General features: G+C 44.2%; 1 protein-coding gene across 1 annotated transcript in view; it reads left to right on the top strand.

Moving 5' to 3' along the window:
* kcnn3 (potassium intermediate/small conductance calcium-activated channel, subfamily N, member 3) overlaps positions 1–13,201 on the top strand; it is a 281,514-nt gene that overhangs the window by 169,543 nt on the left and 98,770 nt on the right. The window contains exon 4 of the mRNA XM_061881689.1: positions 10,896–11,192. Coding sequence (XP_061737673.1) covers positions 10,896–11,192 — 297 coding nt within the window. The remainder of the gene's footprint in view (positions 1–10,895; positions 11,193–13,201) is intronic.

Here is a 13,201-nt window from a genome sequence, read left to right as displayed (position 1 = left end):
TGTGATCAAACTTTCTTGTTCTTGTCAAAAGTCTAGCAGCCGCATTTTGTACCAACTGTAATCTTTTAATGCTAGACATGGGGAGACCCGACAATAATACGTTACAGTAGTCGAGGCGAGACGTAACAAACGCATGGATAATGATCTCGGCGTCTTTAGTGGACAACATGAAGCGAATTTTAGCGATATTACGGAGATGAGTACTTTTACCTAAATGTACCACATGCCTTTGGTAAACGCCGGAGTGAGAAGAGGTTTTAAATTAATTGGTGCCTCGGCGGCAATTCAAGGAAATAAGGTATATACATACTATGCACGTATAAAAAAGGCTTGTTGTGAAAAATGAGTTGGAATTTCACAAGAAAAAGGCTACAATTTCAAAAGAAAAACTAAGAATTTTGGCAGTATTATAATAACATTTCAATCCATCAATCAATCAATGTTTACTTATATAGCCCTAAATCACTAGTGTCTCAAAGGGCTGCACAAACCACTACGACATCCTCGGTAGGCCCACATAAGGGCAAGGAAAACTCACACCCAGTGGGACGTCGGTGACAATGATGACTATGAGAACCTTGGAGAGGAGGAAAGCAATGGATGTCGAGCGGGTCTAACATGATACTGTGAAAGTTCAATCCATAATGGATCCAACACAGTCGCGAGAGTCCAGTCCAAAGCGGATCCAACACAGCAGCGAGAGTCCCGTTCACAGCGGAGCCAGCAGGAAACCATCCCAAGCGGAGGCGGATCAGCAGCGCAGAGATGTCCCCAGCCGATACACAGGCAAGCAGTACATGGCCACCGGATCGGACCGGACCCCCTCCACAAGGGAGAGTGGGACATAGGAGAAAAAGAAAAGAAACGGCAGATCAACTGGTCTAAAAAGGGAGTCTATTTAAAGGCTAGAGTATACAAATGAGAAATTTCCGTTTTTTCGACTGTTTTCCATACCTCGACGGTGTGTTGTCCGAGGGTGTAACAACACGATCAGGGACGGATTCAAGTAGAATGTGTATCGATTAGCACGGCATGCTAATCGATGCTAACCGTGTAATACTTTTCCATATCAGTAGGTGGCAGCCGGTAGCTAATTGCTTTGTAGATGTCGGAAACAGCGGGAGGTAGCGTGCAGGTAGAAAGGTGTCTAATGCTTAAAGCAAAAATAAACAATAGGTGAGTTCCCCTAAGAAAAGGCATTGAAGTTTAAGGAAGGCTATGCAGACCGAAACTAAAACTGAACTGACTACAAAGCAAACGAAAACAGAATGCTGGACGACAGCAAAAACTTACTGTGGCGTAAAGACGGCGTCCACAAAGTACATCCGAACATGACATGACAATCAACAATGTCCCCACAAAGAAGGATAAAAACAACTGAAATATTCATCCATCCATCTTCTTCCGCTTATCCGAGATCAGGTCGCGGGGGCAGCAGGCTAAGCAGGGAAGCCCAGACTTCCCTCTCCCCAGCCATTTCGTCCAGTTCCTCCTGTGGGATTCTGAGGCGTTCCCAGGCCAGCCGGGAGACATAGTCTTCCCAATGTGTCCTGGGTCTTCCCCGTGGCCTCCTACCGGTTGGACGTGCCCTAAACACCTCCCTAGGGAGGCGTTCGGGTGGCATCCTGACCAGATGCCCGAACCACCTCATCTGGCTCCTCTCGATGTGGAGGAGTAGCGGCTTTACGTTGAGTTCCTCCCGGATGGCAGAGCTTCTCACCCTATCTCTAAGGGAGAGACCCAAACTCATTTGGGCCGCTTGTACCCGTGATCTTATCCTTTCGGTCATGACCCAAAGCTCATGACCATAGGTGAGGATGGGAACGTAGATCGACCGGTAAATTGAGAGCTTTGCCTTCCGGCTCAGCTCCTTCTTCACCACAACGGATCGGTACAACGTCCGCATTACTGAAGACGCCGCACCGATCCGCCTGTCGATCTCACGATCCACTCTTCCCCCACTCGTGAACAAGACTCCTAGGTACTTGAACTCCTCCACTTGGGGCAGGGTCTCCTACCCAACCCGGGGATCAAATATTCTTGATTGCTAAAACAAAGTTGATGTGGGAAATATCGCTCAAAGGAAGACATGAAACTGATACAGGAAAATACCAAAAAAAAATAGAAAAAGCCAACATAAAAGAAGCGCAAGACAAGAACTAAAACACTACGCACAGGAAAATGGCCAAAAACTCAAAATAAGTCAGGGCGTGATGTGACAGGTGGTGACAGTACACCTACTTTGAGACAAGAGCTATAGTCATGCATGTTTGGTTATGGTTTAAAGTCATATCCAACAATTGTGACAACAATTTTTTGCTGTCAACTGAGTTTTGTTTTTTAATGAGTTCTGCTGGCGGTGGGACTCCGGATTTTTTTCAACGCAAAAAAATGTGCCTTGGCTCAAAATAAAGGTTGAAAAAAAATGGACTATCCATCCATCCATCCATTTTCTACCGCTTATTCCCTTTCAGGGTCGCGGGGGGCGCTGGCGCCTATCTCAGCTACAATCGGGCGGAAGGCAGGGTACACCCTGGACAAGTCGCCACCTCATCACAGGGCCAACACAGATTGAATAGTCCAAAAAAAAAGGAATAAAATATATCAATAATTATCAATATCAACCGATACAAAACACTTTTATCGTGATACAATCGTCAGCCGTATCGCCCAGTACTTGTGCATTACCTTCCGGCCCTGCAACTGATTTACTCAGTGGCGCCCCCTACAGACAAAACTGCATAAATGTCCAGATGTGTGCAATTTGGGCTGTCGTGTGTGTGTGTGTGTGTGTGTGTGTGTGTGTGTGTGTTGTGGTAATGCTTACTTTGCTCTGTTTACACAGTCACCTTTAGGGGACCTCTGGCGGTATGGGGACAAAAAACAGGTCCTTTTTAAAAGCCTTTTTAAATGATAGTCAGATCAGTTCTGAAAATGCCAAAATGATTTTTAAGCTTTGGCCCACAAAACATGTTCACTGGTTAGTCTCATGTCTTTTGATCGTGTTTTGTTTGGCTATACATTCTGTTTGGTTTTTGGACTCTTTTAGTTTCTGTTTACGCTCTATTGTTTCAGTGACCACGTCAACTCATTAGTTTCACCTGCCTCATTTGTTTGGACTCGCCCACCTGTGTTAATCAAAACTTTATTATTTAAGCTTGTCGTTGCCAGGCAGTCATCACTCCTGCTCTATTTATTGTCATAGATACTCCTGACATCGAATAGCATTCTCATGCTCATTATTCATGCTTGATTCATGCTGCTCTTGTCTTGCCACGTAAGTTTTCTTTGTTATTCAAGCCAAAGTTTAGTTCATGTTTCATGTCCTAAGTTGTTTTTGCCTCCGCCTTGTGCGCACCTTTTCTTTGGTCCTTTTTGAGTAAAAGATGAAATCATGTATTTACCTTCACGCCATGTCCAAACCACTTCTTTTGCATCTCGGGAAAACGATCCACGCAGGAAACTGCACCATAGTCCTAGTTAAGAGAGTTAGTTTGAGTGCGAGACATTTGCACAGGGGCCCCCTCATCGGGCCGTGGCTGGTACTGCACTCGCTGCTCTGCTCACACTTCTTCCGTGTATAGTTAATCACTTTTTTTTTTTTTTTTTTTAATGGTTCTCAGTAGTCACGTACAAAGTTGTGTGAATTATGCAAAAATATTTAAATTTGGTCCCCATGAACCATATAAACTCTTTTTCCTCAGGGTCCTGACGGAGATATATATTTACACCTGCTAGAGTCCATCCATCCATCCATTTTATACCGCTTATTCCCTTTCGGGGTCGCGGGGGGCGCTGGCGCCTATCTCAGCTACAATCGGGCGGAAGGCGGGGTACACCCTGGACAAGTCGCCACCTCATCGCAGGGCCAACACAGATAGACAGACAACATCCACACTCACATTCACACACTAGGGCCAATTTAGTGTTGCCAATCAAGAGTCACTTTTTTATATTCATAGTCCTATTTGAAAACAGCTAGTGTTTTTTAATTTGTTCTCTCTTTGTTTGTCCGCTAGTAAACTGTGTGTGTTCACTTTGGCTTTAGGAATGTAAGGAGTAGCAATACTCTCTTTCTTACCTTTTCCTGTGCCCAGCTAAGGAGGACAATAGACATGTGTATTCGTTCCGGTGGGTGGGGGCGAGGTAGATATTGAAGAAGACAGCGCTTCCGTAAGGTTTTCAGATCAACTAGGGGATAGGTTGATTGGCAACACTAAATTGGCCCTAGTGTGTGAATGTGAGTGTGAATGTTGTCTGTCTATCTGTGTTGGCCCTGCGATGAGGTGGCGACTTGTCCAGGGTGTACCCCGCCTTCCGCCCGATTGTAGCTGAGATAGGCGCCAGCGCCCCCCGCGACCCCAAAAGGGAATAAGCGGTAGAAAATGGATGGATAGGCGACACAAATTGAATGTGTTGTTTTTTTAGGTTGGTCTCTCCAAAGCTTTGGAATAAATTGCAAAATACCTATTCTGTTCTGGGTGATCATTTAAACTCAGTTTATGTGTCATCAAAAGAACTTGGGATTGACCAGCAACTTAAAACATCTGGTCGCAACGCAACAGTCCCTAGTGAGAATGATCAACACTTCATCAATCCAGAAGATTTAAAGACGTGTATCAGCCAGTTTACCTAATTTTTCTTTATGCCTCCACAAGCTGTAGAAAGGGTGGTCCCCACAAGTGATGATCAAAAACTTGGCCCCCATTCCAAATGATAACCTGTTTGTGTGTTTGTGAGGGGCCATTCATTGCTGCTAATCTTGTATCGGCCATCTCCAAAAAGGGACTGAGCCAACCCCAGAATGTGACACCCGCGCTCAAACAACGTGAATACCCTCTCTCGTTCTTCTTGCCTCCACTCTCAACGCGTCCTCTCTCGATTCGCTCTCTCCCGCCGCCGTCTTCCTGCTGCTCTCGCTGGGGGATCCTAATTAAGCTTGGCTGCTCTTTGATGTTGTCGCCGTGGCAACCGTCACCATGACGAGGCAGGGTCTGCACACGCTCACGCGCACACCGACTCGGGCATGCTTGTTTGCCAGATAAAAAAAACAAAAAAAACAACAATCTAGCGTTTGACCCTTGGCTCGCTTGATTGCTTCCCCCCCCTTTTGGCTCCACGGGCGCACACATGCTGCAGACATGTGTCGCCAGGGCAGGAGAACACATGCAACCTGCTGAGCCAGCTGTGGGCAGATGCTGCAATGTATGCCGCGTGCATCCCTGGGGGGCCACGGCAAGGATTTGGCCCTCGTCATTAGCGCGCAACCCCTCGCTTTTTTTCAATGACATCCGCTTTAATTTGTTTTCTTAAAGACATGCTTGTGCGGGGCTCTAAACCCCTCGAGATGTGTCGTGTGATAAAGAGCGGCGGCTTTTTTTTTTTTTCTTTTTCCATCCTGGCTCATTTACAAGAGGGGAAGTCCTTCTCGCTTTATTCCCAGTACAGAAGTGTTCCTCTTCGTTCTTCATCCTACTAGCGACCACGCAGTCTGATAGTTTATATATCAATGATGAAATATTAACATTGCAACACATGCCAATACGGCCTTTTTAGTTTACTAAATTGCAATTTTAAATTTGGCGCGGAAGTATCATGCTAAAACGTCGCGGTATGATGATGCGTGACGTCGCATAATTCCACAGTATTATGGACGTCTGTGTCAATTTGTTCAATGAATAATGGAGACGTCAAAGAAGAAAGCTGTAGGTGGGAAGCGGTGTATTGCGGCCACCTTTAGCAACACAAACACAGCCGGTGTTTCATTGTTTACATTCCCGAAAGATGACAGTCAAGCTTTACTATGGAACAGAGATGTCAAGGGAACACGGTTGGATTGGACCACACACACAAAGTACAGTGTAATGTGCAGCGATCATTTAGAAAGATCGTGTTTCGAAGAGGGTCCCTTGCGAAGGGCAGAGATGGGCATCGCCACCACCCGTCAACTGGTGCTGAAGAAAGGTGCGGGGCCGACCTTCAGGTTGTACATGTACGACCATATAATCCCACTAAAACACTAGTAACACAATAAGCAGATAAGGGATTTTCCAGAATAATCCTTGTAAATTTGTCTAATAACATCTGAATCGCTCCTAGTGCCCTGTTTTTTTTTTTGTAGTCCTTCACTCTCACTTTCCTCATCCACGAATCTTTCATCCTCGCTCAAATTAATGGGGAAATTGTCGCTTTCTCGGTCCAAATCGCTATCGCTGCTGGTGGCCATGATTGTAAACAATGTGAGGATGTGAGGAGCTCCACAACCCGTGACGTCACGTGCATATCGTCTGCTACTTCCGGTACAGGCGAGGCTTTTTTATTAGCGACCAAAAGTTGCGAACTTTATCATCGATGTTCTCTACTAAATCCTTTCAGCAAAAATATGGCAATATCGAGAAATGATCAAGTATGACACATAGAATGGACCTGCTATCCCCGTTTAAATAAGAAAATCTCATTTCAGTAGGCCTTTAACTTTAACTACTGACGTCACGCATTGTAGAGGACATTTTGTTCCAGCATCGTCCCCAGCTATAAGTCGTCTGTTTTCATGGCATAATTCCACAGTATTATGGACATCTGTGTTGCTGAATCTTTTGCAATTTGTTCAATGAATAATGGAGACGTCAAAGAAGAAAGCTGTAGGTGGGAAGCGGTGTATTGCGGCCGCCTTTAGCAACACAAACACAGCCGGTGTTTCATTGTTTACATTCCCGAAAGATGACAGTCAAACTTTACTATGGAACAGAGGTGTCAAGGGAACACGGTTGGATTGGACCACACACACAAAGTACAGTGTATTACACAGCGATCATTTCGTAAGATCGTGTTTCGAAGATGGTCCCTTGCGAAGGGCAGAGATGGGCATCGCCACCACCCGTCGACTGGTGCTGAAGAAAGGTGCGGGGCCGACCTTCAGGTTGTACAGGTATCCCCGTTTAAATAAGAAAATCTCATGTCAGTAGGCCTTTAACTTTAACTACTGACGTCACGCATTGTAGAGGACATTTTGTTCCAGCACCGTTCCCAGCTATAAGTCGTCTGTTTTCATCGCATAATTCCACAGTATTATGGACATCTGTGTTGCTGAATCTTTTGCAATTTGTTCAATGAATAATGGAGACGTCAAAGAAGAAAGCTGTAGGTGGGAAGCGGTGTATTGCGGCCGCCTTTAGCAACACAAACACAGCCGGTGTTTCATTGTTTACATTCCCGAAAGATGACAGTCAAGGTTTACTATGGAACAGAACGGTCAAGGGAACACGGTTGGATTGGACCACACACACAAAGTACAGTGTATTATGCAGCGATCATTTCGTAAGATCGTGTTTCAAAGAGGGTCCCTTGCGAAGGGCAGAGATGGGCATCGCCACCACCCGTCGACTGAAGTAAGGTGCGGGGCCGACATTCATGTTGTACATGTACGACCATATAATCTCACTAAAACACACGTAACACAATAAGCAGATAAAGGATTTTCCAGAATTATCCTAGTAAATTTGTCTAATAGCATCTGAATCGCTCCTAGTGCCCTGTCTTTTTTTTTTTCTAGTCCTTCACTCTCACTTTCGTCATCCACGAATCTTTCATCCTCACTCAAATTAATGGGGAAATCGTCGCTTTCTCGGTCCGAATCGCTATCGCTGCTGGCTCTTATTCATCCCAAAGGTGTCAGGTCAGGACTCTGTGCAGGCCAGTCAAGTTCATCCACACCACCCATTTCTTTATGGACCTTGCTTCGTGCACTGGTGCACAGTCATGTTGGAAGAGTGTGTTTATAGGAATTTTCCACCATTCTTCCAAAAGCACATTGGTGAGGTCACACACTGATGTTGGTCAAAAAGGCCTGGCTCTCGGTCTCCGTTCTAATTCATCCCCAAAGGTGTTTTATCGGGTTCAGGTCAGGACTCTGTGCAGGCCAGTCAAGTTCATCCACACCAGACTCTGCCATCCATGTCTTTAGGGACCTTGTATTGTGCAATGGTGCACAGTCATGTTGGCCCGCTGCAAACTGTTCCCACAAGGTTGGAAGCATGGATTCGTCCAAAATGTTTTGGTATCCTGGAGCATTCAAAGTTCCTTTCACTGCAAATAAGGGGCCAAGCCCAATTCCTGAAAACCCAACCCCACACCATAATTCTTCCTTCACTAAATTTGACACTCGGCATCCTGCAGTCCGAAATGTAGCGTTCTCCTGGGAACCTCCAAACCCAGACTGGTCCATCTGATTGCCAGATGGAAAATAAATAAATAAATGGGTTGTACTTGTATAGCGCTTTTCTACCTTCAAGGTACTCAAAGCGCTTTGAAAAGTGTAATTCAATACTCCAGAGAACTGCTCTAGAGTCCAGTAGCGACGTGCTTTACACCACTTTATCCAACGCTTTGCATTGAACTTGGTGATGTATGGCTTAGATGCAGCTGCTCGGCCATGGAAACCCATTTCATGAAGCTCTCTGCATACTGTACGTGGGCTAATTGGAAGGTCATAAGGCTCTGTAGCAACTGACTATGCAGAAAGTCTTAGCACTACGCGCTTCAGAATCCTTTGACCCCTCTCTGTCAGTCTACATGGCTATCAAACACTTGGTGGCTGAGTTGCTGTTGTTCCCAAACTCTTGACTTTTCTTATAATAAAGTTGACTTTGGAATATTTAGACGCGAGGGAATTTCACGACAGGATTTGTTGCACAGGTGGCATCCTATGACAGTTCCACGCTGGAAATCACTGAGCGCGGTCCATTCTTTCACAATGCCTAGGTGCTTGTTTTTATACACCGGGCCAAGTGATTAGGACACCTTATTTTCATCATTTGGATGGGTGGCCTAATACTTTTGGCAATATATATATATAGAGAGAGAGATGCCAAGTTGCCACTTCATCTTATTCTCTGGCAGACAAATATGAGGTATGTTAATAAGCAGAGAGTCACGATATGGACAGAGAGTCCCATTATAAAGTGTTTATTCATGTCTAAATATGTATAAAGTCGGGCAAAAAAGTATTTAGTCAGGCACCGATTGTGCAAGTTCTCCCACTTAAAATGATGACAGAGGTCTGTAATTTTCATCATAGGTACACTTCAACTGTGAGAGACAGAATGTGGAAAAAAAAATCCAGGAATTCACATTGTAGGAATTTTAAAGAATTTATTTGTAAATGATGGTGGAAAATAAGTATTTGGTCAACCATTCAAAGCTCTCACTGATGTAAGGAGGTTTTGGCTCAAAATCTCACGATACATGGCCCCATTCATTCTTTCCTTAACACGGATCAATCGTCCTGTCCCCTTAGCAGAAAAAACAGCCCCAAAGCATGATTTTCCACCCCCATGCTTCACAGTAGGTATGGTGTTCTTGGGATGCAACTCAGTATTCTTCTTCCTCCAAACACGACGCGTTGAGTTTATACCAAAAAGTTCTATTTTGGTTTCATCTGACCACATGACATTCTCCCATGTGATCTCTGGCAAACTTCAGACGGGCCTGGACATGCACTGGCTTAAGCAGGGGGACACGTCTGGCACTGCAGGATTTGATTCCCTGTCGGCGTAGTGTATTTTGGTTTTAGCTCTCTGCAGGTTATTCACCGGGTCCCTCCCGTGTGGTTCTGGGATTTTTGCTCACCGTTCTAGGTATGGTGTTCTTGGGATGCAACTCAGTATTCTTATTCCTCCAAACACGACGAGTTGAGTTTATACCAAAAAGTTCTATTTTGGTTTCCTCTGACCACATGACATTCTCCCAATCCTCTGCTGTATCATCCATGTATCCATTTTGGTATAAACTCAACTCGTGGTGTTTGGAGGAAGAAGAATACTGAGTTGCATCCCAAGAACACCACACCTACTGTGAAGCATGGGGATGGAAACATCATGCTTTGGGGCTGTTTTTCTGCTAAGCTTAAATTGGTTGACCAAAATACTTATTTTCCACCATAATTTACAAATAATTTCTTTAAAATTGTGAATTCCTGGACTTTTTTTTCCACATTCTGTCTCTCACAGTTGAAGTGTACCTATGATGAAAATTACAGACCTCTGTCATCATTTTAAGTGGGAGAACTTGCACAATCGCTGGCTGACTAAATACTTGTTTGCCCCCACTGTAGTCCCATTATAAAGTGAAGTGAATTATATTTATATAGCGCTTTTTCTCTAGTGACTCAAAGCACTTTACATAGTGAAACCCAATATCTAAGTTACAATCAAACCAGTGTGGGTGGCACTGGAAGCAGGTGGGTAAAGTGTCTTGCCCAAGGACACAACGGCAGTGACTAGGTTGGCAGAAGCGGGAATTGAACCTGCAACCCTCAAGTTGCAGGTACAGCCACTCTACCAACTGAGCTAAACCATTTATTCATGTCCACATATATATATGGTGGGCTGCCCTCCTCTCACCCATTGGCAATCCAAATCCCCGTCATTTCCAGTTGGAAATCCAAACGGTTTGTGTTGAAATGTGAAGTTTCCCACTTTGTTTGCGTCTCTATATTTATCCCCCACCTGCGCGTCTCTTTCCGCCGCCGTCGCCTCTCATCAGCGCCGCCCTGTAATGAAACCTTTCCCTGCAGCGGCGAGTCTCACAACAGCATCAAGACGAACGCCGCAATTAGCGACAGAAAACATCCAGGGAGGAGGACGGCAATTAGTCCGGGCCTTTCGGGGAGTACCGAGATTAGGATCGCTTGTTATTTTTTTTATTTGCCTAAGAGCCGCGGTGACTTTGCAGGCTCTCGGAGCACAAGAGCCCCGCTAATGAGCTCGCACTGAGGCTGAATGGACGATGATTAAGAAGCATTTACCCCGTTCCAAAATAGCACCCAGTTCCTCAAATCATCCATCATGTGTACTGACTGATAACCGGACTCCTCTTCTCGCTCCGTCTTTCCGCAGCTGTTTGTCATCGACAACGGCGCCGACGACTGGCGCATCGCCATGACGATGGAAAGGGTCCTGCTCATCGCCCTGGAGCTGCTGGTGTCCGCCGTGCACCCGGTGCCCGGGGACTTTAAGTTCCAGTGGCGGGCGCGGCTGGCCTTCTCCTACGCGCCGTCGCAGGCCGAGGCGGACCTGGACATGGTGCTGAGCGTGCCCATGTTCCTGCGCCTCTACCTCATCGCCAGGGTCATGCTCCTGCACAGCAAACTCTTCACCGACGCCTCGTCCAGGAGTATAGGGGCGCTAAATAAGGTCAGGCCTCTTTCTGGGGGAGGAATTGATGTGGTCAAGAGCTCTTGAGTCCAAATTAGATTTGTGTTCTGGCTCCGGTTTTACAATTCTTCCCTTTGCATCGCACAGGAGACTTAAGCTGCAGTGACTCCTTCACAATAGAGTGGGAGCGCGTGAGATGTAAACACCAGATTACCGTATTTTCGCACCGGTAAATTAGCCGCACCCACTAAATTTTGGAAGAAAAACATTTATTTTCAATATACTGTATTTTCTGGACTATAGAGCGCACCAGGAAATTAGCCACACCCACTAGATTTTGTGAATAAAAATTCAATATATCGTATTTCCCGGACTATGGAGCACACCGGTAAATTAGCCACACCCACTACATGTTGGGAGAAAAAATTATTTTTCAATACATCGTATTTTCCTGGACTATAGAGCGCATTGGTAAATTAGCTGCACCCACTAAATTTTGGAAGAAAAACAAATATTTTTCAATGTACCGTATTTTCCGAACTATAGATCAGTGGTCCCCAACCTTTTTGTATCCGCGGAACGGTCAACGCTTAATAATTTGTCCCGCGGCCCGGGGGTGGGGGGGCCTTTTTTCTTTTTTTTTCTTCTTCTTCTTTGTCACAAAAAAGGGACGTTTTTGTCATGAAAATGGGATGTTTTTGTGGTTTTTGCACTAATTGTAAGTGTATATTGTGTTTTTTATGTTGATTTAATTAAAAAAAAAAAAAATAAAAAAATTATTATTTTTTTGGGGGGGGAATAAAAAATTCTTCTGCGGCCCGGTGGCTGGGGACCACTGGTATAGATCACCCCAGTAAGTTAACTGCACCCACTAAATATTGGAAGAAACACATTTTTTTTTCAATATACCACATTTTCCGGACTATAAAGCGCACCGCTAAATTAGCCACGCCCACTAAATTTTGGAAGAACATTTTTTTTTTTCGATATACCGTATTTCCGAGACCATAGAGCGCACAGGTAAATTAGCCGCACCCACTAACTTTTGGAAGAAAATGTTTTTTTTCAATGTACCGTATTTTCTGGGCTATAGAGCGCACTGGTAAATTAACCACACCCACTAAATTTTGGAAGAAAAAAAAAATAAATTCAACATACAGTATTTTCCAGACCATAGAGCTCACCGGTAAATTAGGTGCACCCACTAACTTTTGGAAGAAAATATGTTTTTTTTCAATGTACCGTATTTTCTGGACTGTAGAGCGCACTGGTAAATTAGCCGCACCCTCTAAATTTTGGAAGAAAAACTTTTTTTTCCAATATACCATATTTTCAGGACAATAGCATGCATCGGTAAATTAGCCGCACCCACTAAATTTTGGAAGAAAATATGTTTTTTTCAATTTACCGTATTTTTTGGTCGATAGAGCACACCGGTAAATTAGCCACACCCACAAAATTTGGGAAGAAAACAAATAGTTTTTATATACACCATGTATTCTGGACTATAGAGCGCACCGGTAAATTAGCCGCACCCACTAAATTTTGGAAGAAACTTTTTTATTTTTTTAAACACGCCGTATTTTCCAGACTATAGACCGCACCGGTAAATTAGCTGCACCCACTACATGTTGGGAGAAAAAAATATTTTTCAATATAACTTATTTTCGTTACTATAGAGAGTAAATTAGCTGCACCCACTAAATTTTGGAAGAAAAATAATATTTTTCAATATACTGTATTTTAACTGCACCCACTAAATATTGGAAGAAACACATTTTTTTTTTCAATATACCATATTTTCCGGACTATAAAGCGCACCGGTAAATTAGCCGCACCCACTCAATTTTGGAAGAAAAGAAAAAAAAATCAATATACAGTATTTTCCAGACCATAGCACGCATCGGTAAATTAGCCGCATCCACTAAATATTAAAAGAAAAACATTTATTTTCAATATTCCGTATTTTCCTGACTATAGATCTAGCGCACTTGTAAATTAGCCGCACCCACTAAAAATTGGAAGAAGAAAAAAAATTCAATATACCG

The sequence above is a fragment of the Nerophis ophidion genome, linkage group LG21, assembly GCF_033978795.1.
Source record: "Nerophis ophidion isolate RoL-2023_Sa linkage group LG21, RoL_Noph_v1.0, whole genome shotgun sequence".
NCBI classification, from domain to species: Eukaryota; Metazoa; Chordata; class Actinopteri; order Syngnathiformes; family Syngnathidae; genus Nerophis; species Nerophis ophidion.
Note: the sequence above shows the minus strand (reverse complement) of the source record. Positions and strands in the feature narration are given on the sequence as shown.